This window comes from Cucumis sativus, chromosome 1 (genome assembly GCF_000004075.3).
Source record: "Cucumis sativus cultivar 9930 chromosome 1, Cucumber_9930_V3, whole genome shotgun sequence".
Classification (NCBI taxonomy): Eukaryota; Viridiplantae; Streptophyta; class Magnoliopsida; order Cucurbitales; family Cucurbitaceae; genus Cucumis; species Cucumis sativus.
This window is the reverse complement of record NC_026655.2, coordinates 5400007-5427053: the sequence shown is the minus strand read 5'-3', so window position 1 is coordinate 5427053 and position 27047 is coordinate 5400007. Positions and strand designations below refer to the sequence as shown.

General features: G+C 35.9%; 5 protein-coding genes and 1 long non-coding RNA gene across 13 annotated transcripts; 4 read left to right on the top strand and 2 right to left on the bottom strand.

Annotated features, from left to right (window-relative positions):
* Positions 1 to 547: 547 nt before the first annotated feature.
* LOC101204816 (heme-binding protein 2) lies at positions 548 to 1936 on the top strand. Its single transcript, XM_004152436.3, has 2 exons — positions 548 to 1090; positions 1261 to 1936. Exons 1-2 carry the CDS (start codon positions 891 to 893, stop codon positions 1709 to 1711), a joined length of 651 nt encoding a protein of 216 aa, XP_004152484.1. The 5' UTR covers positions 548 to 890; the 3' UTR covers positions 1712 to 1936.
* LOC101204013 (probable apyrase 7) lies at positions 1890 to 4435 on the bottom strand. Of its 2 annotated transcripts, none has more exons than XM_031890144.1 (2): positions 2894 to 4435; positions 1890 to 2643 (listed from the first exon to the last, which is right to left on the bottom strand). In XM_031890144.1, exons 1-2 carry the CDS (start codon positions 4029 to 4031, stop codon positions 2102 to 2104), a joined length of 1680 nt encoding a protein of 559 aa, XP_031746004.1. In that variant the 5' UTR covers positions 4032 to 4435; the 3' UTR covers positions 1890 to 2101. The 2 variants fall into 2 exon arrangements, with proteins under 2 accessions (XP_031746004.1, XP_004152561.1); XM_004152513.3 differs by having other exon boundaries at positions 1890 to 2637; positions 2894 to 4431.
* A 260-nt stretch (positions 4436 to 4695) lies between these two features.
* Positions 4696 to 10041, top strand: LOC101204576. 3 transcript variants are annotated; one of them, XM_004152435.3, is made up of 5 exons: positions 4696 to 4958; positions 5713 to 5778; positions 6230 to 6363; positions 7078 to 7518; positions 9295 to 10041. In XM_004152435.3, exons 2-5 carry the CDS (start codon positions 5752 to 5754, stop codon positions 9686 to 9688), a joined length of 996 nt encoding a protein of 331 aa, XP_004152483.1. In that variant the 5' UTR covers positions 4696 to 4958; positions 5713 to 5751; the 3' UTR covers positions 9689 to 10041. The 3 variants fall into 3 exon arrangements, with proteins under 3 accessions (XP_004152483.1, XP_031746005.1, XP_011651655.1); XM_011653353.2 differs by having other exon boundaries at positions 4723 to 4938; XM_031890145.1 differs by lacking the exon at positions 5713 to 5778 and having other exon boundaries at positions 4722 to 4958.
* Positions 10042 to 14142: 4101 nt separating this feature from the next.
* Positions 14143 to 17599, top strand: LOC101203769 (LRR receptor-like serine/threonine-protein kinase GSO1). The gene has a single exon (XM_004152512.3). It carries the CDS (start codon positions 14445 to 14447, stop codon positions 17292 to 17294), a length of 2850 nt encoding a protein of 949 aa, XP_004152560.1. The 5' UTR covers positions 14143 to 14444; the 3' UTR covers positions 17295 to 17599.
* A 199-nt stretch (positions 17600 to 17798) lies between these two features.
* On the bottom strand, positions 17799 to 19624 carry LOC101205304. Its single transcript, XR_180898.3, has 2 exons — positions 18643 to 19624; positions 17799 to 18251 (listed from the first exon to the last, which is right to left on the bottom strand). It is a non-coding gene; the product is annotated as an uncharacterized LOC101205304 (long non-coding RNA).
* A 705-nt stretch (positions 19625 to 20329) lies between these two features.
* LOC101203522 lies at positions 20330 to 26781 on the top strand. Of its 5 annotated transcripts, none has more exons than XM_011653327.2 (13): positions 20330 to 21023; positions 21431 to 21566; positions 21846 to 21982; positions 22246 to 22447; positions 22525 to 22763; positions 22853 to 22964; positions 23086 to 23230; positions 23313 to 23455; positions 23564 to 23733; positions 23843 to 24148; positions 24237 to 24292; positions 24717 to 24934; positions 25347 to 26781. In XM_011653327.2, the coding sequence occupies exons 1-13, from the start codon at positions 20814 to 20816 to the stop codon at positions 26525 to 26527; spliced, it is 3255 nt and encodes a 1084-aa protein (XP_011651629.1). In that variant the 5' UTR covers positions 20330 to 20813; the 3' UTR covers positions 26528 to 26781. The 5 variants fall into 5 exon arrangements, with proteins under 5 accessions (XP_011651629.1, XP_011651633.1, XP_031739504.1 ...); XM_011653331.2 differs by having other exon boundaries at positions 20339 to 21023; positions 24720 to 24934; XM_031883644.1 differs by lacking the exon at positions 20330 to 21023 and adding an exon at positions 21033 to 21165.
* The last annotated feature ends 266 nt before the right edge of the window (positions 26782 to 27047 follow it).

The window sequence follows — 27047 nt, the reverse complement described above, 5'->3', positions numbered from 1 at the left end:
CATTTTGAAGTGCTTGATGTAAAACCATTACAACAAGAGTAGACTAAGAACAATTACACTTCATTTTAAATTAATATTTTTTCTGTCATATTAAGATTACCAAGCTCAAAGGCTTTTTTTGTCTTTTTGCCTTTTCATTTGTGAATATGGCATTTTCGTGCAGTCAAACTATCTATATTATCTTAAAGTTAGTTTAGATCTATCAAATTAGTGCAAGTAGGTAATCGTTTGGGTCCTGGAAATTGGACAGTTATTTTAGTAATTTTGTCAGAAAAGTAGCCTTCAGGTCATGCCTCTTCCAAGTCATATCCAGCATGATGTGTCTCTAGATCTCTACCTCTTGGAATTGTTCTATTGATTTATTGTTCTTTGTGTTGTTTTTTATCCTTTTACCTGTTTTGCAAGCTGGGCTAGGCTGGTCGTTTGTCCCTAAATCGTTTTGTTTTGGGTCTTTTTTGGTGTATGCGTTCTTGCCATTTGTCTTGTTTTTAAGCTAATGTCTTTGTGGCAAATCTTCACAAAATAAACAATATTGTCAGTTCAACCTTCTCACTATATCAAATATTGAAAAGTATTCCAATTTCTGGTAGTTATCAACATCAAGACAATCTCTCACGTCAAAGCTGTAACGTACAAACAGATTTCAGTATGGGTAGGAATAGAACTTTGTTTGAACAGTTTTCATCATCTATCCTATGATTGATGATTGGGAGAGGGAGAGCGAGAGAGAGATCTTGGGCTTATTGGGCTTATTGGAAATGGGCCTTGCCATGGTCTATGCGGCCCAAATTATGCTCTTGAATGGTTGCTCCGAATGAAATTCAACAACCAACTTGGAAACAAGAGGGGAGAGAGAAAGAGGTTCGAGAACGACAAGGAATCGAAGCAGAATGGTGAATCCGAAATTATCAATCTTTCTTCTCAATCTCTCGTGTTTTCTCAGTCTTTGCATCGCCATCGAATCACCCCAATACGCTGTTGTTCATTCAGAATCAGACTTCGAAATCAGATTTTACAGAAAGTCCACTTGGATCTCTGCTCCCGTCCAAGACCCATCCTTCGAGAAAGCTACAAAAAATGGTTTCCACAGGTAATTCCATTTCTAATTTCCACTTACATCACATATATCATCGATTCTGAGTAAACTTTGGAAAGAAGAAACCATTTCTAAAAGTTACGTAAAATTGACGCTTTTTGTGATCATCCCTTTCATTCCTCCCTTTGGTTTATCAAACATTTTATAATGATCTTGTTGCACAGACTGTTCCAGTATATACAAGGTGCCAATCTGAATTGGTCAAGGATTGCCATGACTGCTCCTGTCTTGACCAGCATTGTCCCTGGGGCTGGCCCTCTTCACTCTTCCTCTTATCTTGTTCAATTCTATCTGCCACTTAAGTTTCAAGCTTCACCCCCTCTTCCTCTTCCTGAACTGAAACTGAAGCCCTGTGATTGGGAAGCTCATTGTGTTGCAGTTAGAAAGTTCTCTGGATTTGCAAGGGACGAGAAGGTGATAAAGGAAGCAGAGAAACTTGCCACCAGCTTGAGTAGGTTCCCTTTGGCGAATTCCACCTCTGAAAGGGGTTATGCATATGCCATTGCCCAGTACGACTCTCCCTTCCGGTTGATTGGACGAGTAAATGAAGTCTGGGTCGATGTTGATGCAGCTGATTTGGAGGGATGTAAATCCAGTGCCATTGCTGCATTTTAAGCTTGAAGTAGGGCAGAGGAACTTATGTTTCAATCTGTCCATATGAAGTCTGCTGGATATGTATTTCAATTTCGGCTAACATGTCTGCTTCGTGTATCTGCCTATGTAAATCGTTCACTTTCATATGGTCCTGAATTTTATGTACTTCAGAGACAACTCCATGTCTAACACATTATCCTAGTGAACAAGTATATATACTAATATAAATAGAAAATTTACAGTAAAGGGTCTTTTAACTTCAACAAAATTGGAACTTTCTCAACATGAATCACTATGACATCCAGCTAATGGAAGATTCTTGATGTCTTCAATACTGTTGATGTATTTGATACTACGTCTATCTTAAAGAATGAATCAAATGTATATGTCAATAACTAGACCACCTCTGAATCAGTTCGGCCTGTGTTTTGGAAGGGCATAAGATGGCAAAGATGACCCGGCACCAGCTGACTTTCTGCCCAACATAGGCAGCTTGATTTGATTATAATAAACCACCAATAGAAGACACAGAAGTAACAAAAATACATATACAGGCTCAATGTTTCCCAAAGTTGAATTGTGATTCTCAGCTGTAGTTGTTGTACTTGAACTTGACCATAAGTACTCTCCCTCTATCAACGCGGCTCCTAAAGTCCAGGAGACATCTGGAGGGCCAAAAATCACTTCTTTATCGCCAAGACAAAGAGCATCCTCAATGAGAGATGCCATATAAGGTAACTGGAAACAATATTGCCACAAACTACTTTGGTTTGCTGAAATACTTCTCATCATATCAGCTTCAGAAGCAGAGCATAACTCCAGGCCTCTCTCCCATATGTTTGTCCAATTGGCTCTTGTAGACAGATTTAATGATTGATATACTGCAAAGAATCCTGATAGGGCATGAAAACGCGTGGTGGGAATGGTCACAACTGCATTATTACCACCTGCCATTACACAAATGCTAGTGAAATAAGAATTTGAACATAAACCTTCATTCCACTCACCATTTGATCTGGTAAATAAAATTTGGCATTGTTAGGAAATTAATGCTACTAGTTTATAAATAGATAATAAGAAATAAACTCTACATTTCCCCGCCTGAGAACAATAAGGAAAATAGATCTATATATTCTACCAATGTGTAAAATCAGGAACGTGATAAAGAGGAATGCCACCAAATAGACACATGGTGGTGCATACCGTTTGAAAATAACGGGGTAGCAAGACATTTTGTAGCTTCTATAGGCTCTGACCAAGCTAACGTGCTGGAATTGATTGCAACAGCCCTTGCAATTCGTTTGCACTGCTCCCAATTTGGGTTCCCGACCAAATAAAAAGGAAAGGCAGTTTTGCTGTTTTGATTACTGAATTTTTTTTGGCCCAAGTTGTCATGACTTGAACAATTGTAGCATGTATATTTTTGCATAAAACTCGAACTAAGACAAGGATGTCCGAGCTCCACTGTAGTTGTGTTGCTTTCCCCAAGTACCTGTGTTTGATTGAGCAAAAGAAGAGTCCTATCAAATGCCTCATTCAAACCAAAAGCTTCCCATGAGAATGCCAAAACCTGGTGCTCAAAGGAACCAACTTTTGATCTCATGAACTGCATTTCTTCCCTTTTAAAGTCTGATTCCATCACAACCTGCAATGAGGAACCACCCAAATCAAGAATTCCCAACGTGCCTAATCTTGAACCGTTCCTAAAGCTCCCCATTTTGTAATTTAAAGCAACCCAACCATAATAAGCTTCTTCTATACCACTCAACACCCTTATCCAACTTTTCCGATACATGAAAGAATGCTCCTTTATAACAGCCTCTATATCTTCCAAAACCTGATTGGCATCCTCATGTGCCAATCTTCTCAGTCCAGCAGTAGATAAAACAAAAATAGGAGTAAGTGAATGTTTTTCAACCGGTATCTCCTGTTCTGCCCAGTCAATCAATGGATTCAAAGAAAACCTTACACCTGAAATATTGCCAACAAATTTGTCTAATCCCGGCTGGGTTTGCATACAGTGATAACTACAAGATTTCTTTCGAAGCGGACTTTTAGTTGATTTGTCAGGATAAGAACGCAGTAAAACAGGCAAGTCATTACCACTCTTCACCCGCCATTTCCATTCATATATATCTATTCGTGTTCCTGTGCTTCCACAGTCCACAACCACAGTATAATAGAGCTCTTTTGGTGCATTAGAAACTCGAGATTTATATGCCAAAATTGCACCAATTGAAATCACAAATGTTACTACGATAATTATTAAGTTTAATATCCATTTATGCTTAGAAAATCTCGGTGGTGACAACTTAAGTTTCGAAGGCGACTTGAGATCCATGGTTAAACATCAAGATGTAAGCTTGCTAAGATCTACAGTTCCTAATGAGATCAAAGCAAACCACGGCAATTGCACATACTTCTTCATCCAATTACTTAATAGGGAGTCACTAAATTTAGAGAAAACCTCACACTTCTTAAGAAATCGATCGATTTGGGAACAAACTTTAGAGAGATAGAACTTACAGAATTTTGAAATCTCATCAATCTTCTAGTCCGCCACTGCGTCTCTTCCTCTCTCGCGCCAAATCGAGTGATCACAGAGAGAGCGGCTTTGTTCATCGGCGGGACGAACATCCCGCGTAGCCGATCTCTTCTTCATATATAATTTTGGTAAAAGTATTCTAGATCGTATGGTATTTAATTGAAAACAACAAATTCTTCAGAATTTACAATAGATTTGTAAAATTTGTTATTTTTAAAAATTTTCATAAATTTTATTATATTTATAACTATAAAAATATTGTTGTGCGGAAGATGGAATATTTAATTTATCACTTAATACAATTATTTTTTGTTAGGGTGAATTTGGGACATTTTTGTAATTGAATAAAAGCTAAAGCCCAAATTCATTGATTAGCCCACAATGGGTGCAGGTGGAATAATCTTAGTTCGGAGTTTGGACTCAGTTCGGTCAACCCAATGTCATAACCGGGTCGCTAATTTACCATTTTGGAATAGCCATTAACGCTACCTTACCCTCTGCTTTTCGTTTTTGTGGCTTCCTTATCGTCTACTCTTGTCCTTCAAAAACCTTCAATTTCCCATTTCAGATTCTTTCTCTTCCAACCCTCCATCTCTCCTCCTCCTCCTATGCCTTTTCTATTTCCACAACTTTGCCTTTCAACCCTCTTGATTTCGTTTTGATCCTCATCTCTCTCTCTCTCTGCTGTCGGACTGCAAGGGAGGTATGAATTCTTATTCAAAGGTTAGTTTCGTATTTGAATACCTGCTGTTTTACATCTTGCCCTTTCGTTAGTTGAATTAGCTAATTCTTTTGCCACTTTCTTTTTGGGTTTGTTCTTGGGTTGGGGATTGGTTGTTGGTCGTATAGTTGATTTCTGTTGGTAGCGGGGTAAATTGATGAGGAAGCTTAAACATTAGCATCTTTAAGTCTTGTGCTTTCCGGTTTTATGTTTCCTTTTACCAGAATGTGCGGATTTTTCCCTGGTGCGTGTGGGAATTATGTAGTTATTTAGTTGACCTACGAGGGTTGTCGGGAAACAATAGAGGATATGTTATTCGGATACTGGAAGCTCTAGCTTCTGCCTTTGAATGTTGTGTTGTGTTTCGTCACCGACTCCATAGTTTGCCTTTGTGTAGTTTTGGTTTGTTTTGCGGCAGTGCAAGAATGTTTGTGTAGGCAAACTTGATAAGCTTTTGTTAGATGCGGGGTAGGTAGTTGTCTTTGTGCACTATTTAGGTTACATGCTTTCAGCGGGGATTTGTGGTCATGATGATAGTCATAATTATTCAGCTCCCCCAACTGTGTAGTTATGGAGATTGTGATTCATTTTGTCAATATGGGCTAACTATGTTCTTTATTGTCAAATTACATTCTGTATCAATAGTTGGATAGGTTTGTTTTGAATTCTTCATAAAATTTTGTTTCATTATTAATTTATTTCAATTCCTCTGTAATACAGTAACAATAGGTATGTTTTTATCTTTGTTTGAATCAGGTGCATTGATTAAATGATTTGGTCGTTAAGGTCTAGAAGATGGCCTTAATTACCCATCATTCTCAGGTATTTGAGAAATCATATAGTAAACTCCTTAGTTTTTCAAGTTAATAAGCTTTCCTTTTTTGTTTCATCTCATGAACTTCTGGGTCTATCTCAGGTCGTATTTTTAGAAAGGGAGTACTTCCCATTTTCTTCTTTAGTGTGTCTTTTCATTTATAAGTAAAACTAAAACGAAAATAAATAAATAAAGGGAGCTATATTTCAATACATCTATAGAAGCTGGGACTTCGGTGAAAAGACGACCCTTTTGTTGAGATGAGAAAAAAAAAAGTCTGAGTGAGGCTTTTAGAGAATCATGATTTTTTAAAAAATTTATTAATTGGCTAAAAAACTACTATCTAACCCTTGTCTTGATATTTTCTTCCATATGCATCTGATATTATACGCATACCAATGTGTTACTTTCTCGTTAGTTGTGTGTAATACTCATTGAGTACAACCTTGGACTTTGTAGGGTTCTTATGCAGAATTTTCATCAAGATTGTCATTCTGGAATGGCTCTTTGAATCTAAAACAGCGTGTAACATCTGTTCGCACTGTTGGGAGAACTGAACACCATACTCCATTGAGGAGCAATATCTGTTTTAGGTAAGGACTTTCAGAATCCCTTCAGTACCCCCCACCCCCCATATTTTTAACCCATAAACCATTCTCGAATTAGAAATTTTAATAGTTAAGGTGAACTTGAAAGTTGAATGCCAAGCCATATTTTTCGTAATTAAAAGTCCACTATAGATAGTTATAGGTCATTCTACTCACTTTGTCAGTCACCACTTTTGTGTCCCCCCCAAGGGCGGCAGCCCCGGCCCCTTTGGCAAAGCCTTGCAGTTTTTGAGCTATTCCTGCTCAAAGGTTGTGTTTTGGAACACTCAGGTGGGCTTAAAAAGATAAACTCTTGATGTCTCTCGGCTTCAGGCCTTGGGGGGGTAGTGAAGGTGGGTCCTCAATACTAGGTTATAGAAGAAATTGTGACTAAAGTAGATAGGCCATGCCATACCAATTTTCTGTGTCATGTTTGTTGGTTAGTAACTGTATCATGTTGCTTGTTGCCAATATACTTGGGAAATGTTTGTGCTGAAAGTAGACAATTCTGTTCTTTTAATATTGAGATGATTTCTAACTTCTTAAGTGTTAAATTCTATTAATTCAGTCATTTAGCTGGCCTTTCCTTGATGTTTCTCTAGTGTACATGGAAATCCTTGTATCATTGTAAACAAGGGTGTTGTGCTTGAAGTTTTTCTGATGTGCATGGGTATCCTTGTATAATTCCTTGTCCCACAAACTCATGGAACTTATTTTCAGCGTAGGGACTCCTCGATTATGTGGCCCAAGATCTAATCTCCTGAGAGTTTCGGCCTTCAAAAGCACTGCTCGTATAGATGATGAGACAGGTGGGGTAGCAAATGGATCCAAGATTTCCAGCTACCCTGTAAAGCTTAAAGATGTTGATCATTGTACAGAAACTCCAAAGGCAAACAATGTTCCGGTTTGTTATGCCTCTGGAGCAAATGAGGATATTGCTCCATCTCCTGCTATTCAAAAATTGTTCAAGAAATGGTTGGAATTGTTGCGCAGACAACCTGTAAGTCAAGATGTGGATGGGATTCTGGAGGATCTACCCTCGGCAGAGATGTCAGATACTCAGCAAGAGTCCAATAAAAAGGAAAGCAATGACATTCTTCAAGGGGTTTGGTTCCACTTTCTGGGACTTAATGCAGCAGTGAAGATTCCTTTGCTAATGTTGTAAGTAGCTATTTAATTATTTTACGCATACTCCTGGGACATTGTTTTGATGTTATCTTATTGTTAACCAAGGATTATTCTGTAGCAACACAATTATCTTATTGTTAGAATTAGTGGACTTTGCCCAAGGAAAAATTAGCCCTAATTGTCTTTCCTTTTTTATTCTAAGCTTGTTGTCTATTTATTTTTTCCTATGTATCTTTTGTTCATATGAGAAAATAATAAGAAAGTCATATTGTGGTTCTCCCGGAACTCGGGTTTCCACGTAACTTGGTGTCTATTTTCTTTTACCGCTTTTAGTACTTATTTAACTGTAGATAGTAGATGTCCCCTTTTGAATTTGAAAACAAAGCTTTTGTTAAAAAAAAATGGAAAGAATTTCTGAAGGTCAAATGCAAAAAGAAACAAACCACCACTAAAGAAGCCTGAACAAGAAACCAAAGAGCAGGAAAATGCTCTAACTATCAATTTTAAAAAAGATCAAGGATAATTGATTACAGATCTATTTGGTAAAACTAATACAAAAGAACTCTTTGAACCTAGTTGTGGACAACACCTCCTTCTTGGGGCTTCCTACTTCGAGAATTCTTCGATTTTTCTGGCCAAATATTCTGACAATTGTTTCACATAATAACTTGGAAGGCTGCATGCACAAGGACACCATGTAGCCTTGTCCCAAACGACAGATGAAACAACTCCTCCCATGATCTATTACAAGCCACAAGCACAATTTAAGTCTTAGAAAAAATGTCTTTTGTCGAATTTTGGAAATGGCACCTTCATAATACACGATCCAAATCCTCAAGACACTTGACTAACGCCTTAGCAGCTTATAAGAAGACATTTGAACGAAAATCTATAATACTAAGCCTCCCACGTAAGACCTACTGGACAAAGAATTTTCCTTTCTTAGAAACTTGAACCTTTCACAAGTAACAAAACAAATAGGACCTGGGTTGGTGGAAATCACACAATAGAAAGAAAAGTGAATTACAAGAGAATGACCCAGATGTCCCATGTTCAAACAGAGGATTTGAATCATTATCGTACATCTTAAAACTATTCACTATTTGTAGGCCTGCCTAGTTGAATGGGAGAGAAAGGAAAGTTTGGATTTATCTTGCCATTGTTTTGGACAAAGTAAACTATAAACACAGCCTATCATTAATGAGGGGTAAGTTATAGGCAAAAATGTTAAATCTCCCAATAGGAGTTTACAAAAAGGCACCTAATATTTAAGGTTAAGTACTAAAAAAATTTGAAAGAGGAGACAACACCGTAATATTTTTGTAATTCTTGACTATGAAAAGACCTTGTTTTCATTTTGGTGAAACTTCTTAAATTTCATTGAACTGTGGAAGTCTTCCTCACCCTGTCTGTGCTTCCTAAGTTGTTAGTCCTTGGCTAGCTTAGAAGGATTTAATGTGAGATTTATGTAGCAATCTTCAACTTTTTGTAAAACTATGAATGTTAAGGACGACCATGCTAGTGTCTGTAGTATGAAGATGGAAATGTGATGGAGGCATTAGTATTAAATGTACAATACATCTACATTTTCAAATGAATGACATTAGTATGCTTTTCTTTAATATTCATAAGGACGATTGTGAAAAGAATATACGTGCTTGGCAATACCATCATCCCTTCCACCTGCAGTGTCACATATGAATTCTCTTATAACTGTGATTACCATGGTAGACTTGTACTTCTATATCATCCATATTTTACACACCAATCTGTTTTATATTTTTTAGTTTAATGCTCTTCTTTTTTCAGTGTTCCTCTGTACCTGGCGGTCAATGTGTTTTATGGGGCTGAAGTTTCAAGAGAGTTGACTCCTCTTTGGATTTTGGGGCCCTTAGTGACTGCTTTCTACATCAAAATTTGTCACTGGATGTGTGCGCTCTGTATCTTCAGCTTTATGCAGGCGGTTAAACTAATATTGAACAGCCCCACTTACTTATGGATAGTATATCACTATATCATACGAGGGAAACTTGTAGAACGTTTCATGCAATCTATAATCAAAATTGACTTGAAAGCACTACCAAAAAGAAAGCTCATGGAGTTAAGAGGGTGGGCTATTGAGAAGTACCTTGACTATGTGGAATCAAATTGGCAACGCTACTTCAGAACAATCAGGTTCTTAAAGAGAGCTCATCTGATTTAGACTACTGCTTGTATTTTGAGGCAAATCTTTACCAAGAACAAAGGCTAGATCCGGTTTCTTTCTCACGTTATCTAAGATGCATGATTCGTTGTTAAAGCAGGGCTGGCTGACCACTTTTAATGTGAGATTATTGGTGTTTGATGAGTTAATGAAGGATCAGAACAACTTGAGTTTTCCGATTTTTGTTAATGTTGTGATGAGGATGTAATTTTCTTAACTCTTCGTGTCCTTTTAATTGGAAGAGGCTCCACATTTATTTGCATTTTTCTTGTTATAATGATGTATATGTAAGCATTATCAACTTGAATGTTAGCAATCAGTCATATTTGATATATTGTATTGCTTCATTTCCATTTTTATGAAGTGAAACTCCATGAAGCAGGAGTTGACTAACGAATCAAAAGGACATGCCAATAGAATAATGTCCAAGGCGATTGATTCTAAAACACATATGATCAATTTAGTGGTTGGGTTATGCTTTGACTAGAGAACTTCTAATCCACCATGAAGATTTTAATTAGTTTACTTTTTGGAACTAATGGCTATAGTCAAATGCAAATTTCAGCAAATATAGCTAAAATACAATATGATTTGGATGTATTCATGGCCATTATAGCTGTGTCTGCAACACTATTTTAAGAGCCAATTGTATTGGAAGGAAAATTATTTTAAATGAACTTTAAAAAATGTTTATAAATATAACAAAATATCACAAATTATCCAAAATAAATTATTATAAATCAAAATAATTTATTATATGTCTTAATCATTATACAAATAGATATCACAAATTATCCAAAATAAATTACTATAAATCAAAATAATCTATTATATGTCTTAATCATTATACAAATAGATACAAATGGTTTGGTTTATTTCCTCCATCGCAGATCATGATACAAAAAGATACATGAAAAACTATCTTGGTTTATTCCCTTCATCACGGTCTATTTGAATTTTTTTATTCTATACATTGCTGGATTAAAAGAATGTCTTAGGTAAAGAAATTCACTTTCTAGACTAACCTATGTTTTAGTTTATGGTTCATATATTGAAAAGCTAATACAACTTTTTGTACCAAACTAAAAAGTTATTCCAACTCATCAATGATCAGCCATAATTTGGTTAAAATAAGACATAATCCATACTTTTCTAGCCTCAATTTAATATGAAACCTTCCAAAGCTGTTTCAAAATCAAAGTATTTTAAAGAAACGATTTCTAAACCTACCACTAGACTGCTAGATTTATTAAAATTTAAGCAAATATCCATTTATACAACTCTAATCCTAAACTAATAATTTGTATTAATCTCACGTGAAATGTAATTGAGATGAAAATTGATATAATTATGAAAGCTCATAATTTAAATTGATGCAATTACGCATCAATCAATTATTTTAGAGATTAAATTCATACCATCTCTAAATTCTAATTTTATTTAACAGATATTGGCATAGCCTAGAAAGTGGAAGAAATCAAGCAAAAAGATACGTAGACATGGATACTTCTTTCTAAAGAAAACACAACAAAATAAAAGGAAAATAAATTAATGGAAGAAAAACTCACTTCCATGTAAAACTGCTCAAATATATATAAAAGTGCTCTAAAATAGACCAATGAATTTTTTGTTTTTTATAATCTTTTGCTGTAGAGTCCCAATAGTTTGTAATTTTTATTATTTTTTTAAAAAATCTCATTATTATATATAAAGAACCCATTTTTTTATTAATTTATATCTAAGATTCAATTTGATGACACACAAATTTTAAAAATGACGTTCGATTCATTTTTCGTTTAAATTTAAACTTTAGAATAGTTATTGTTGGTTAATTCTCCTTTAATAAAATGGTTGAGAAGTATCAATATATTATAAACATACTAATTAGGTGTTCTATAGATGCTCAAGCTTAATATTTCCAAGAGCCGTGTGTAGTAATTCTCCCATCACCACCATATCATTCTTCATGAAGTTTAGACATCATTAGTGTCTATGTAAAGTCTGCACCTATTTGCCCTTTTGTCGAGACATTTAGTAGATCTTAAAAGAGATAAATAGAATCAACAAAAAATTGAGGATAGTGGAAAATTTTGGAGTGAATTTTAGAAAAAATTTCAAAATTTTCCACTAGAAATTGTGTGGCCATTGTGTTTTTTTTTTTTTTTTAAAGGAAAATGATAAGTTTGTCCTTTCCTCCATGTAAATGTTCATGCCATTATATATCTTTTTGAATACGAGGAAATGGCAATGAGGTTGAGACTATCACCAACTTTATCTCATGATCAGAAAAAGTATAGGCACTATCATTTACTTGTACGAATTGAAATGTTCAACATTCAATAACCTCAACACAAATTAATGAGTATGTTACTTGGCATAATAGTAACAAAGGTATGAACATATATTAGAGGATGAAGATTTTGAAATTTGGAAGTTTTATCTGACTAATGTGTTCATGCGCAGCACTTGAGGATGAGTTTGATTCTTAAGAAAAAGTAGAAGGTAGGTAATAAGCATTTGGGCTACAAATGGTCCAAGTGATCAGCAAAACCTTGTGTTTCTTTGTCTTGAATTTTTTGATGCGACTCACCAATACACAACTCGTTTTGATTGATGTTTCTTCTTGTCCACCCAAACTTTTGAATCCAAGTGGGCACTTGGGGCATTCATCAGTTGGTTATTATAAAAAGTGGTTATTACAGTAAAGGATGTTTGTGTCACTGGCTCCAAATATAATAGTGGTGTTTACAACTATTTATACCCGACATCTAAGTATAATAAATATAATTTCAAAATCTTCTTTGCTATGGTAAACTATTATAACCCAAAATAAAATAGTTTAATTTATGCAACAAACTCACCCTATAACAACCAACTCAAGACTCTAAGTATCTAATGTGTGAGCTTTAACGGTTTGTATTTGGGGTACATACTGTTTTAGCATGGATAAAAAATAGTAATTTGTGACCATGAGAGATTTTAAATGGTATTACTGTAGGTAATTATAGATTATAATAGTTAAAAACACTCATTATTATAATTAGAGATTCAAACATTAAGTGGGGTAATTACGTTGAAGTTGGATGTCCAAATGACCCCAAGTGTTATGACAAATGAAATTGACAAGAAAACAATAAAGAACGAGGCGAGCAAAGAGAGAACAATTTATTATCACAAATAAATATTAGATAATACAAATAACAAATGCATAGAAAGAGTTGAGGGTTTATAGATGACACCTCTCTAAACTCCAAACTCATAATAGTAAATAACATACAATTTAGGTTTCCAACACTAACCAATGTAAAAAAGATTAAAACAAAACAAAAAGTTGTATAGTGATGGCTCAACAAACACATTTGCTGAATTGTCCATCAAAGAGGATAATCCCCATTATATGAAGGGAAATATCTTGTCCTCTTCCAATTGGCTTCATTTTTTGAAAAGGAATAATTTTTGTACTATTTAAACTTTCTCTTTCCCTCTCTCTCTCTTTGGAATAGTCAGTATCAAATGGGATAGTTTTATATTAGTCACTCCCACCAAACCTCACATGGTTGCTTTGTCTTGGTGTTGTGGGCTTGAACAGTTAGGACTACTGAAGCACTGGCCTTTACTCTAAAAACAATAGTAGTAGTTTTGGTTCTCTTTTTTCTACCTGTTTTTTAATTGGGTATTAGGTAGTTTTAGTTGACATTGAAATTTGAAACTTCAAAAACAGGATGACACTAAACAAATTAGAAAAATACATTTTTCTTCTCTTATAAAAATGATATATCAGTGTTATGCAAGTTAAAATCATGTAACTGTCAACATTTCTTTTATTAGAATGTCTTAAATTTGTTAGTTTACGTTTTTCAGCTTTCTTTATTTTTCGACTTTAACACCTTATAAAAAGATGACAGAAGGAAAGATAGTTGGAGAAGAGAACACTCCTAAAAGATCCTAAAGAAAGCCCACGCCTGTGTAAGCACAAGTGGGTCTGTCCTCTTACTTTTTTGCATTGCTTTCAGCTATGCCCATCATTATATCTTATCTCCATAGACTTTCTCATCTGACAAGGACTATGTTTTTTAGGACTTCTTTCAAAGAAAACAAAGAACAAGATTAATAAACTGACAAAGTTTTAGAAGAACTAGGAAAGATGATGAAAAAGGCAAATTAGCTACAAAGAGAAAGTGGCAGTTAAAAGTGTGTTTACTTTTTGAAGGTTCTGGTTTTGGACTTTCTTACTGCTGAATAAGCAATAATATACTAGTTTATGGCCTAATTGTCTGTATTGAGTTGATTAGAATCTATTGAGTTGTTAATCAGTTAATTTCTTGTAAAGCTATAAATAGCTTTAGTTTATATTCTAATCAAGTTGTCAGTTAGTTCTATTTGAACTGTTGATTATTATTTTTAGAGTTAATTAGTTATGCTACACATAGCCTATTTGATTTCTAATGTTAGCTTTTGACATTGATATTAAATAGAATATTTTCTCTTTCTTTTGGAGGCTCTTTCTAGTGTGTTTCAGAATAGACTTCCCTGTTGTTTACAGTCATTGACGACATTCATTTAAATGCATCACTGTAACTCCTAATGATCTCATAAGGGCTAACTAAAAGTCACAGATTATATACTTTTTTTTTCTTTTCCCAACCTCTCACCATCCCTTTCATTTTCCTGCCTTCTATAACTACAAATAGAACCAGTTACCAGAGCTGGAATGCTGATTGCTTCATGTCTTTTATATGATTATTCCAGCTGAAACATGGCTGGCACTTACACGCTGCGATTCATTCTCTTTTTCTTCATTCTCTTTTTCTTCATTCTCAGCGTTCTCCTTGCCATGGCTCGAGGACAAGCTCCAACAAATTCTGACTGGCTTCTGAAAATTAAATCAGAACTGGTTGATCCTGTTGGAGTCCTTGAAAACTGGTCTCCAAGTGTTCATGTATGTAGCTGGCATGGCATTTCATGTTCAAATGATGAGACTCAAATTGTTAGTTTAAACCTTTCTCAGTCTAGATTATCAGGTTCCATGTGGAGTGAGTTATGGCATGTCACTTCACTTGAAGTGTTAGATTTGTCTTCAAACTCCCTCTCTGGTTCCATACCTTCTGAGTTGGGCCAGCTTTACAATCTAAGGGTACTGATCTTGCACTCAAATTTCCTGTCTGGAAAGCTTCCCGCTGAGATAGGGCTTTTGAAGAACTTGCAAGCTCTCAGAATAGGTAACAACTTGTTATCAGGTGAAATCACACCATTTATTGGAAACTTGACTAATTTGACTGTTCTGGGTCTTGGCTATTGTGAATTCAATGGAAGTATTCCAGTTGAGATTGGTAACTTGAAGCATCTGATATCTCTTAATTTGCAGCAGAACAGACTCAGTGGTTCTATTCCCGACACCATTCGCGGAAACGAAGAGCTTGAAGACTTGTTAGCATCGAATAATATGTTCGATGGCAACATTCCTGATTCATTAGGCTCAATAAAATCATTAAGAGTTTTGAATTTGGCCAATAACAGCCTTTCTGGGTCAATTCCTGTTGCATTTAGTGGTCTTTCCAATTTGGTGTACTTGAACTTGCTTGGAAATAGGCTCAGTGGAGAAATACCTCCTGAGATAAATCAGTTGGTTCTTCTTGAGGAAGTAGATTTATCAAGAAACAACCTCTCAGGAACCATAAGCCTATTGAACGCACAGCTGCAGAATCTTACAACTCTGGTGTTATCAGATAATGCTTTAACAGGTAATATTCCAAACAGCTTCTGCTTCAGAACTTCAAATCTTCAACAATTATTTCTTGCCAGAAACAAGCTATCTGGCAAGTTCCCACAAGAGTTGCTGAACTGTTCCTCACTACAACAGTTGGATCTTTCTGGTAACAGGCTTGAAGGAGATCTACCGCCTGGTCTGGACGATCTCGAGCACCTAACAGTTCTTTTACTCAACAACAACAGTTTCACTGGATTTATACCTCCCCAAATTGGGAACATGAGCAACTTGGAGGACCTGTATTTGTTTGACAACAAGCTCACAGGGACTATTCCAAAGGAGATAGGGAAGCTAAAAAAGTTGAGTTTCATTTTCCTCTATGATAATCAAATGACAGGAAGCATTCCAAACGAGCTTACAAACTGCTCGAACTTGATGGAGATTGATTTCTTTGGTAATCATTTTATAGGGCCCATTCCTGAGAATATTGGGAGCCTGAAGAACCTGATTGTGCTTCATCTAAGGCAAAACTTCTTGTGGGGTCCCATCCCAGCAAGTTTGGGCTATTGCAAAAGCCTTCAGTTGTTGGCTTTGGCTGACAACAATCTCTCAGGATCATTGCCTTCCACTTTAGGTCTCCTCTCAGAATTGAGCACCATTACTCTATATAACAACTCTCTTGAAGGCCCTCTTCCTGTATCATTCTTCATTCTCAAACGTCTAAAGATAATAAACTTTTCCAATAATAAGTTTAATGGAACCATTCTTCCTCTCTGTGGCTTGAATTCCCTAACCGCATTGGATTTGACAAATAACAGTTTTTCAGGTCATATTCCTTCTAGATTGATCAATTCCAGAAACTTGAGGCGTCTTCGCCTCGCACACAACAGACTCACTGGTTATATTCCGTCTGAATTCGGCCAATTGAAAGAGCTAAACTTTCTTGATTTATCACACAACAATCTCACAGGAGAAATGTCACCTCAACTCTTCAACTGTACCAAGCTTGAACACTTTCTGCTTAATGACAACAGACTGACAGGAACCATCACTCCACTGATAGGAAACTTACAAGCAGTTGGCGAGCTCGATTTCTCGTCCAACAACTTGTATGGGAGAATACCTGCAGAAATTGGAAGCTGTTCCAAATTACTTAAGCTCTCTCTCCATAACAACAATCTATCAGGAATGATTCCACTGGAGATTGGAAATTTCACCTTCCTCAATGTTCTTAACCTGGAAAGAAACAACCTTTCAGGCTCCATTCCATCAACGATCGAAAAGTGTAGCAAACTCTATGAGCTGAAACTATCTGAAAACTTCTTGACAGGTGAGATCCCTCAAGAGCTTGGAGAGCTGAGTGATTTACAGGTAGCACTGGATTTAAGCAAAAATCTTATATCTGGTAAAATCCCATCATCCATTGGAAATCTAATGAAGCTCGAAAGATTGGATCTCTCTTCAAATCATCTCATCGGTGAAATCCCGACTTCACTTGAACAACTGACAAGCATACATATCCTGAATCTCTCAGATAATCAACTACAAGGATCAATCCCTCAACTCTTTTCAGATTTTCCATTAACCTCATTCAAGGGTAATGATGAACTATGTGGCCGACCTCTATCAACATGTTCAAAATCTGCAAGCCAAGAGACAAGCAGATTATCCAAGGCTGCAGTAATAGGCATTATTGTGGCCATTGTTTTTACCTCCATGGTTATTTGTCTAATCATGCTGTATATTATGCTGAGAATCTGGTGCAATTGGAGAAAGGTTTCTGTAATTTCGAGCTCTGATGGAAGTGGGAATGAACATGGCAGAGAAGAGGTGAAATGGGTTTATAGAAATGACAAGAATGTAGGTCAGTACTGGAAAGTTGATTCCGTGACATTCTAAAGGATAAGCCATCTTCAGATAACAGATGTGTTTTCCAGCTCAAGATGGATTCAGACTCCGTATAATTAAGGAAAGATTGAAGATACAAAGGTGTTTCCTTTGGTTTTTGTTTGGTGGGTCATTCCAAGATCTCATTCTTTTTCTTTTTTCCTTTGAATAGTTAATGTGGAAATGTGAAGCCTAGGGACTGTAAAAATAAACTGGAAATATTTGTAGATAATTTCCTAATGATGTTTTGGAATTTTGGGTCGTTTCTTCTGCAGTTATCAATCAAATAGACTGTTGATAAGCTTGAAAAGGTTTAACATGAGGAAAACATTGACTGCTTAATGTAATAGACAAAAGATGATCGAGGATATGATTATGTCTTTTCATAAGTAAAAAGGGGGAGGAAGTAGAGGAAAAGCAGATTTGAAAAAACATTTAAGTTCTGATTAGTTCTCTTACAAGTTTAGATTTTTGCTTTAAATCATTATTAACAACATTCTAGTTCTGGGTACTTGATTGAGTATGGAATACTTTAATTTGATTGAACTTCAGTTTTTAAGCAATCATCTTCAATTTACAAAGAGATCAGAAGTGGAATAGAACATGGTGCAACTACGAGTTCAACAAAAGTTTGAACTGTGTGAGTTTCATCATCCCATTTCACAGCAGCTTTAGGACCCACAAGGAGTTTGAGTGGAAACCAAATTCTTTTTAGATATTTTCTCATTCCAATCACCTTCAAGTGCGAGTTCATTGACCGGCTTTTCTATACTTTACACAAACATTTTCCTCCAAAATTATAAACTTCAGGTGCCCTTGATATCTTCCGTTCATTGGATCCTTCTCAAAGAGGTGGACTTAATATAAAAGTTGCATGCCTTATGACTATTGTGTTGAAGTTCATGGTATCGCTTCCAACAGATCGAGTCGTCTGCGTTAAAGCTCTTGTTCTCAGGAATGCATCCATACCTGTTAAAAGAACAATGAAAATCGTGTCCTTGGAGAAACGTAGAGTACAATACAAATAGTACTGAGCAAACTAACGTATATCATTCATGTAAAATCTTAGAGAATCACAATGTGCAGAGCTGAATTTGAGCCTCGCATGAAAAAAGTATCATTTCCACATACGATCTCAAGAACCACAACCCTAGCATAATGTAGAGTCACTTGAATGTTAATAAAAAAGGAAACAGGCCGTTGCTCGAAAAATTTATAAACAGATATAAAGAATAAAACACTAGATCAAAGATGATACAACTGAGTTCATACTTTGAAGTTCTTAATGTACTCGTCTTGAGAATATAAATCCCAGAAGTTCTACAAAGTTCTTGCTTTGTAATCCTCTAATCAAGTTTACCTCATTGAAGAATTCATCTGCATCTGCTCACTGTCCGCTAACTTCATCGACACATCAAACCAAAGGTAGCTCTTTCGTGAGCAATTCATACATGAACACTATCTTTCTGTGATCTGATTACTGTGCATTAAAGCAAAGTTAAACAAGACATAATTAGAGGCCTGGTGAAAGGAAGTGTTGACCACTGACAGGGCAAGACAAGTAGATCTCAATCTCATTGGACACCATTTTTCTTTCTTCATTGATACCTTCATGAAGCCTAAACAAGAACCAAGGAAGAGAAAGAAGGCAACAGAGAAGCCATAGATAACAAACCTACAATGACAGATCCACTGCAAAACCAAGGCAGTGAGAGAATGAATTTGAACAGTGAATGATCTAACTTTCTTTCTCTTTTCCCAATCTAGTCATAGCTCAAATCCAGGCCCCTTTATCGTATAAAAGACGCAACCCACCATTTCTGGTTCGACAACCAAGACCTCAATCATCAATGCCATTAATATTCTGATACTATATCACATTTTGAAGTAAATTCTAAACGCCAAATTGGATTTTTTTTTTTCCACTTCCTTTGTGACCTTGCCTTCCTTCTTTTCATTGATCAAACATTCTGACTTCTTTCTTATATAGTACGATCGGCATTTCCTCTCATTAATGATGACATCTAACCCCAATATCAAGTCGGTTTCAGCTCTCAAACTGGTTTCTTCTTCATCCAAACCTCCCATTTTTTTGTTCAACAAAAAACCCCATTATCAAATTCCTCATAGCTTGCTAATTAACATAATTTTTTTTAAAAAAAAAAAAAAATTCCCAACATATCCTCCCAAATTTCATATACCCACATTTTGTCTACTTCCCTAATGTCAAACATTCTTATCTTCTTTGTCACCTTTCTATTGGCCTAATGTCAATATTCTCCAATTTCTCTTTCAACATTGACACATGAGGCTGTGCTTCCATTTTCTAAGTCTTTATCTAAATCCCAGCCAAACTGAGACACTTAAAGAGATAATGAATCAGAGGCTGTGCTTTGAGAGAGAGAGAGGGAAGATAATGAAACAGAGGCTGTCCTTTGGTTATCAAGGCAGGACATTGCCAAATGCCAATTTGGCCAGCCATTTCGCAAGCTTTTTCATCAAGAAGACAAGGGTTTTTCATGCACCTGAAAATGGGCCCAAAACAAAGTAGAAATGACCAAACTTGATAATTTTCTCTCTGCTTATTCAATGCTTGAGTTTCTATTTTGCCATTAATGGCGATGTCATGTCGCTGCTCGTTCTAATATGGGCCAGATACCCCAAACTTGCCGTTTGTTTCAAATGGGGTCTCAGAATAAATGAAAAGGAGCCCCGAAAAATCTCTAACGATCCTTTCAAAATTCAAAGTGTTTAAAGTTCGCTTCCATGTTAGTTTAGAACTTGACCAAATCTGAAGAGGGTTTTCGTTTTTTCACGAATTCTATGAAAACAGTTTAGAACTTTCAAATAACAAATTGAAATTTTTGTCCTGCATTGGCTAGTGGTTTTTCTCATAGCCATAGCTTACATAGCTGTAGAATTAAGAACGTGGAAATGTACTTATTCTTTTAATCATTAAACTATTTAACTACTCTTGTAATGTTTTGCTTTCTTTTTTTGGCTCCTCCCCATGTGCAAAAGATCAGGCATTATATTGATTAACTCAAGAAAAGAACTTTTTATTTTAATCTTTAAACTGTTAAATAATACTTTTATTGTTTCGAATTACTTCCGTGAAGATATAGCCTAGGCGCAAAAACGAGGCTGCTTCTTTCACTGTCTTGGTTTTTGTCCATTTTTCATATAAAAAACTCTCTCCCTCTCCCTCTCCCTCTCCCTCTCTCTAAATTAGCCTGTGAAAATGCTTATCTTTTAAGTTGCATTGCATGTCATTCTCTTGTAGTCTTGTTCACTATCTCTTTACTAGAGCCTTCATGAACCACTAAATTAGCCTCTTCAATACCTCTGTCACTTTTTTCTAAGACCATTTATTGTTTCCTAGCTTGCAAGCTCCCCATTTCCATTTTCATCCTCGTCACTCTTTCTTCCACAGCATAACCTACTCTGAAAGTCATAACTCCAAAATGTCATCCTTGAGCCAATTCATTCCTGGCCTCATGTCTGAGACTGCAAACTTAGTACTTTTCTGAAATGGGTCTGCTTAAAGTTTCTGTTTTGGTTCGTCTTTGTTGGATTTTTTCTCTTTTGTGCTTTGGAACTCGCTGCCATGGTGCTGAGGTCACTGTGAAGTTCTTGGAGGCCCCTGATGCTTTTTCACGATTAAAGTCGGCCACATTTTTGTTTGAAATTTTAGTGAATGGCCACAGTTATAATTGCAAGCACTGCAACATCAGTTGCTCGGTACCTTTAAACTCTATCAGTTCTTTGAGCTAGCTTGTGTACTTTGCTATTATCCTCATGTGCTCTCTCTCTCATTACAAATTTGGATTATTTTTCTTTTCTTCTTCTGCAATATAATCCTTCTGCTTAGCTGGCTTATTCGGTAAGATCATGGAAGTTAAAGCCTTTTTCTCTGTTGATGTTTTTATTTTGAAGACTCTGGCTGCTTGAGAATAAGAGGGAAATTCCAGAATTTGACTCCTATTTACTTAGAATTAGCTACTACATTATTTGGACTTTAAAACAGAACATTCTGATCTATATTTGCTAGAATTGGAAAATGTGGTTCCTCATGTTTAACTTCACCTTCCAGTGTACTTCTTTTCATTGATAATATACTCAACAGCACCTCTACTTCTCTCCTGCAGTTGGATAACCGCCACTCTTTAGACTGCAATGACAGAAAGATTTTCTACTCTAAGTTGGAGGATGGAGAGCACAAATTCAAGGTCTGCACTAATTTCTCCAAGGGGGCTGGTTGCTCTAGCTATAAGTGGACTGTTGGTAAGTATACATTACTTGGATCATCAGCCACTGAACTTCACATAAGATGATAGAATTTGGTCAAAATCTCACTGGGGATAAAGAAATTGGTTTCATATTCTTTTCAATCAGTTTATTGTAATTATTTGAAAGTTTATAACACTATGCTTCATAGGAAGCTCTCAAACTTTTGTATATTTTGCACCCTCAGTCAAACATAGTACTCACAAACTGAATGAAAAAAGTGTTGTTTTTCTCCCTTGAACTCGGCTAATTTCTTTAATATCCATTTGGTTGCAGATACGGTTTCTCCTACTGCATCAATTATGCCGTTGATGACATTTACGAACGCTTTAAATGTTTCTGTAAATATTTCTTTCTCTGAACCTTGTAATGGCAGTGGAGGTTTCAGATGTTCATCTGTAGAGGCCTGCAACGTGAGTAGGTGGCTGCTTTCGTTTTCGTACTGTTTAACAATATTGGTGACAACTTTCTTGATCTTGATCTCTTTTTTTCTGTTCACATTCTCGAATCAGATTTAATTAATTTTATAACCCATAAACCTTACAAAACTACAGCATGTTGAAGCAAAGATACAAGTAAAAAGAAGTCGTGCATATTTTGTAGTTTTGCTAACATGGGATATTTTTATTGGCCGGAAAGAAATTGAAGTCTGATATAAAAAAGTTATTCATTGCAGCTACTAGTGTACGGTGAAGGGCGTGTTATACCATCATCTTTCAAAATTCTTCAGCCAAAGCTCAAATATTCACTTTCTGTGGCTTTGCCGTCTACCGTTCAATATGGAAGAATTATATTAGTAATGGATAAGAATTTCTGTACTGATAGAGCTGGAAATATATTCACAAGAACAGAAAACTCAATTTCTTATGTACACTTTGGTAAGTTTATTGGATAATCATTATTTCCCATTTCTTAACTCTGTTGTAATTGTAACACAACCTTCTGAACTTTCCAGATAGAAGAAAACTACTTGCTAACCTAAAAACCCGTGTTCCGGAAAGGCTACTCCAGCTCAACAGTGACACCAGACTTGTACAAGCAACAAACAAACATGATAACTTGAAGGTCTATTTGTACTTTTCAGAACCAGTTCTTAATTCATCTTTGGAAGTTCTAAATGCTCTTGAAGTAAGCGATGGCGCACTGCTTCCAATTAGTGGAAGGACCCTTGGAAATCGCAAATTCAGCTTCTCGGTTAGTTTTTTATTTATTGTATATGTTCCTTTTCATTTTCTGATGTTCATCTCTATTTGTTTCACTTGATATGTAATTCTTTCTTTTAGGTTACAAATGTTTCTGGAATTGCAATAATCACAGTGAGTCTCAAGCCTAGTTCTATAATAAGCAGACAAGGAAATCCTGTTTCACCACTTCCACCAGTTACTTTCCTTTATGGTAAACAATAGTTTTAGTCAAGGAACTTACTAGCAAAACCTTTTACTTCACCTATGGCGACAATCAGTAACTTATGAACTTCACAAGTCTGCGAATTTCATAATACGTTTGTGAATTTCAGATTCTCTTAGGCCCACTGTGATGCTCAGTACAACTACTTATAAGAGGACAACAGAAAAAAGATTTTCAGTCAGTGTGAATTTCGTGAAGCCTGTATTTGATTTCAACTCATCATGTATCTTTATTCGTGGAGGTCGTTTAGTGAGGCAAGTTAGTGTATTAAGTTTTTAATGAAACCAGAGTATCTGTGTTTTTTCTTTTTCCTTATAAATTCTTTCTATGGTCCAGCTTTCGTGAGATGGGCAGAAATATCTACTCTGTTGAAGTACAAGCTGAGGATGAAGTCGTATCTGTCAGTGTCCCTGAGAATGTAACGGCCGATGTTGCTGGAAATCATAATCTAGCATCAAATGTCCTGCAAATGTGGCACTGTAAGCATTCAAATACTTGAGTCCGCATTGTACCATAAATCACTTTTCGCTTCATTCATTGATTTCAATCGTTGTATATAAGATATGTTTTAAACAATATATGTGCAGATTCTATACCAACGATATCTACAGTCGCTTCGATCTTTACAATTGCTTCGTTCACGGCAACATCCCTCGCAGCAGGACTACTCACTGTATCAACAGCCAGCCTTCAATCAGAAGGAGTTTTCATGAGATCATCATCTTCTCTGACATATAATCCTACAAGAAACATTTTTGTACGTTCGATCGAAACACCAAGCACTTTGAAATACCGTCTTCTCAAGTTTTACACTTAAAAATAGATGGATTGAATTTATCATACTAAGCAGCTTCTTTTTTATGCAGAGAATTGCTTGCCACATTCAAATTTTTGCATTATCTGTATGGTTGCCAGTTACTCTGCCTGTCGAGTATTATGAATTTGCAAAGGGTCTGCAGTGGAGTATTCCTTACCTTAGACTTCCATGGGAAGATGAGCATGATCATCCAGACTTAAGTGGCTACAGTCCCTTTACTGGATCAAATCCTTATCTTTCCAAAACTCGCCATTCGGATGTTTTTCAAAACAAGGTTCCAGGCAATAACTTTACTGTGGTTGATCAGTTGTATGGGTTGCCCCTTACTCCAATGGAATACAGATCATTTTTCGAGGTAAGAATGAATTACTTTTCTTCTACTGCTCCAATGACAATGAAAGAGGAACCTTTTTTCTTATAAACTGATGATTCTTTATTTGCAGAGTCAAAATATCAAACCCCAAGCTGATAACATTTTTGGACCAGGAAGTTACAGTCAGTAAGTATTTCTCATTTTTTTCTTTTCCATCATCAAATAGTGGTTCTTTCTTCTTGGTATGGATCAAAATGAATGGAAATTTACTCGAAATATTAGAGCCTACAAGCGAAATCCAGTGCAAGATGCTTATCCTAGTACTTGTTTCATTTTGAGTAAATATAATTAGGAAAAACTAGTTGCATTTTGTTAAGAGATGGCCCTCTCAGAGTAAAGCTGTCCATTGTTTGCATTCCTAATGTCGAGGTTCAAAGCTAAAAATGGAACTGAAAATGGTTGAATGGTGGTAAAGATCTCATTCAATCATATAATATTCCTTTGGGGTGTTGGAAATTAGATGTGTTGACGATTGTTGTGAAGCTATTGAAACCATTATTGTTATTGAGATTCAATTTCCTTACAAATGGCCATTTTGATTTTATCCTAGCAGATGGAATGATTTTTATAGAAGCATGTTCTGGTTTGGAATATTTGCTGGCAGTTTGATATTCCTCCACGCCCTTTTCCTTTTCATTATGAAATGTCGAAAGAAAATATACAACACACAGGGAAGTTATGGAGCACTTACTTTCCCTAGATTTGAGATATTCATTACATTTGTTGCACTAGCTTCCATGTCCATGGCCTCGGGTGTGCTATTTAGAGGTAACTTTTGAATATTTCTCTACTCTGTCATGTTTGCTCTTGTTCTTATTTTGAATCTGTTATTTGACGCTTTGAATGACCAATTACAGTGTCTCCAAAATCCACTTTGAATTCGTATTTATATTATTTTAGTTATTTATGAAATTGTTCCTAGCGTTCAGAGAAGTGCGCCATATGAACCTTTTAAATCTCTAATTTAATATTTTCTCTTTAATTATAAAATCAATCTTTTCCTTTGTCCACGGACATAGTTAACACCCTGTTAGTGAACCTCATAAATCTTTGAGTTGATTATCAATTCTTCACGATTTTTTGTTCATCTTTAATTGTCAATTTCTTGTCAGCATTTATGTACTTATCAGTGCATTTCTAAAAGACTCTAACTTGTTTTGATCTTTATTTTGGTTGCAAGGTGGAGCTCTTGCAGGAGTAATAGTTGGAGTTTTGCTGCTTGGCATACTGTCACTTCTTTTGCTAGCCTTGCTTTTGTTTCTTTCAGTCGGGATCACGTTCGGGAAGCTACTTCAGTACAAAGAAGTTCATCAAGAAGGCCAGAAATTTCATTGGTATCAAGAACTCGTTCGTGTCACTCTAGGTCCTGGCAAGAGAAGTCAATGGACTTGGAAAAACCAGCCAAACTCTGTTTACCTTATAATTTTTGGGCCAATGTTTGAAGATCTAAGAGGTCCCCCAAAGTATATGCTGTCTCAGATTTCTGTGGCAAATCCCAACAAACGTGGCGATCGGATTATTGCCTCGGACGATGAAACAGAAGATGCGGAAGCACCATTCATCCAGAAGCTGTTTGGCATTCTTCGAATATACTATACGCTTTTCGAATTTATTAGACGAGTTACTCTTGGAATCATGGCTGGTGCTTACAAGGAAACAATCTCTTCTAGAACTCCAATAGTTACCTTGCTATGCATCTCATCATTTCAGCTCTTTTTCCTTGTTCTCAAGAAGCCATTTATCAAGAAAAAAGTTCAGTTGGTTGAGATCATTTCCAACACATGTGAAGTCGGTCTTTTCGCTATTTGTGCTGTTCTCTTAGATAAAGAATTCTCAATCACGAATCAAACGAAAATCGGAATAACATTGCTGGTGCTGTTCCTTATAGGCTACTGTCCACAATTGATCAATGAATGGTATGCTTTGTACAAACAAGTAAAACAACTTGACTTCACTGGGCAATCATTCTTTTCAGGACTCAAGGTGGCTTTTATTGGATTCCTCCTCCTGTTTCTCCCACAGAGATTCACTAAAAACTTGGAAAGTATATTCACTGTAAACCTTAGCGGAGACTCCGAAACCGTGGATAACTCGTCTGATAGGAACATGTCTGGCAGTCGAAGCTCAAGTAATGAGAAACCATGGTTGAAACAACTTCGAAAGTTGGCAAAGGCAAGCTTCACTAAAGATCAAGGAGGGACTTCAAATGATCCATCAGGAAGTGGTACGCAATGGACCGGATTCTGGGGGCGAAGAAGTCGAAGCAGAAGTAGCAGAAGCTCCTCCATAAGTTCATCTGATTTCAGGTCTAAATCCAAAGGCTTGTACAAGGAATTTGAAACCATTTTTTCAACCAAGTGAAACAAAAACACAAATGTATTTGTATGATCTTCTGAAGTTCATTCATTAGTAGAGTTCATCATCCCATAGTTCATCACTTTGGGTGTAGATTACAGACAATTGGGTTCTATGGTCATGTACACTTATAGAAGATTCACCCAGAAAGTTTTACATTATATTCTGTGCTTAATCCTCCATTGTTATTCAATCATGTCAGCATCAGTTTGAACCTTAAAGGGAAGAATTGAAGCAATTGAAATGAATTATACACTAAATATTTATTCAACAAAATCTATTAATTCTTAAAGATCAATGTCTATAGTAAATGATCGCTAGTTTATTTGATATATGATTGTGTACTATGAGATCTACTACACATTCGTTACCCAATTTTGTATCTAATAACTTTATACATATCCGTTACCAAATTTTGTATCTAATAAGTTTATAAATACTAGTCCATTCTAATTTTAACTCCAAGTGCTATTTTTTATTTTAAAGAATCTAATGAATTAAATTATACCAAAAATTTGAATGTGAG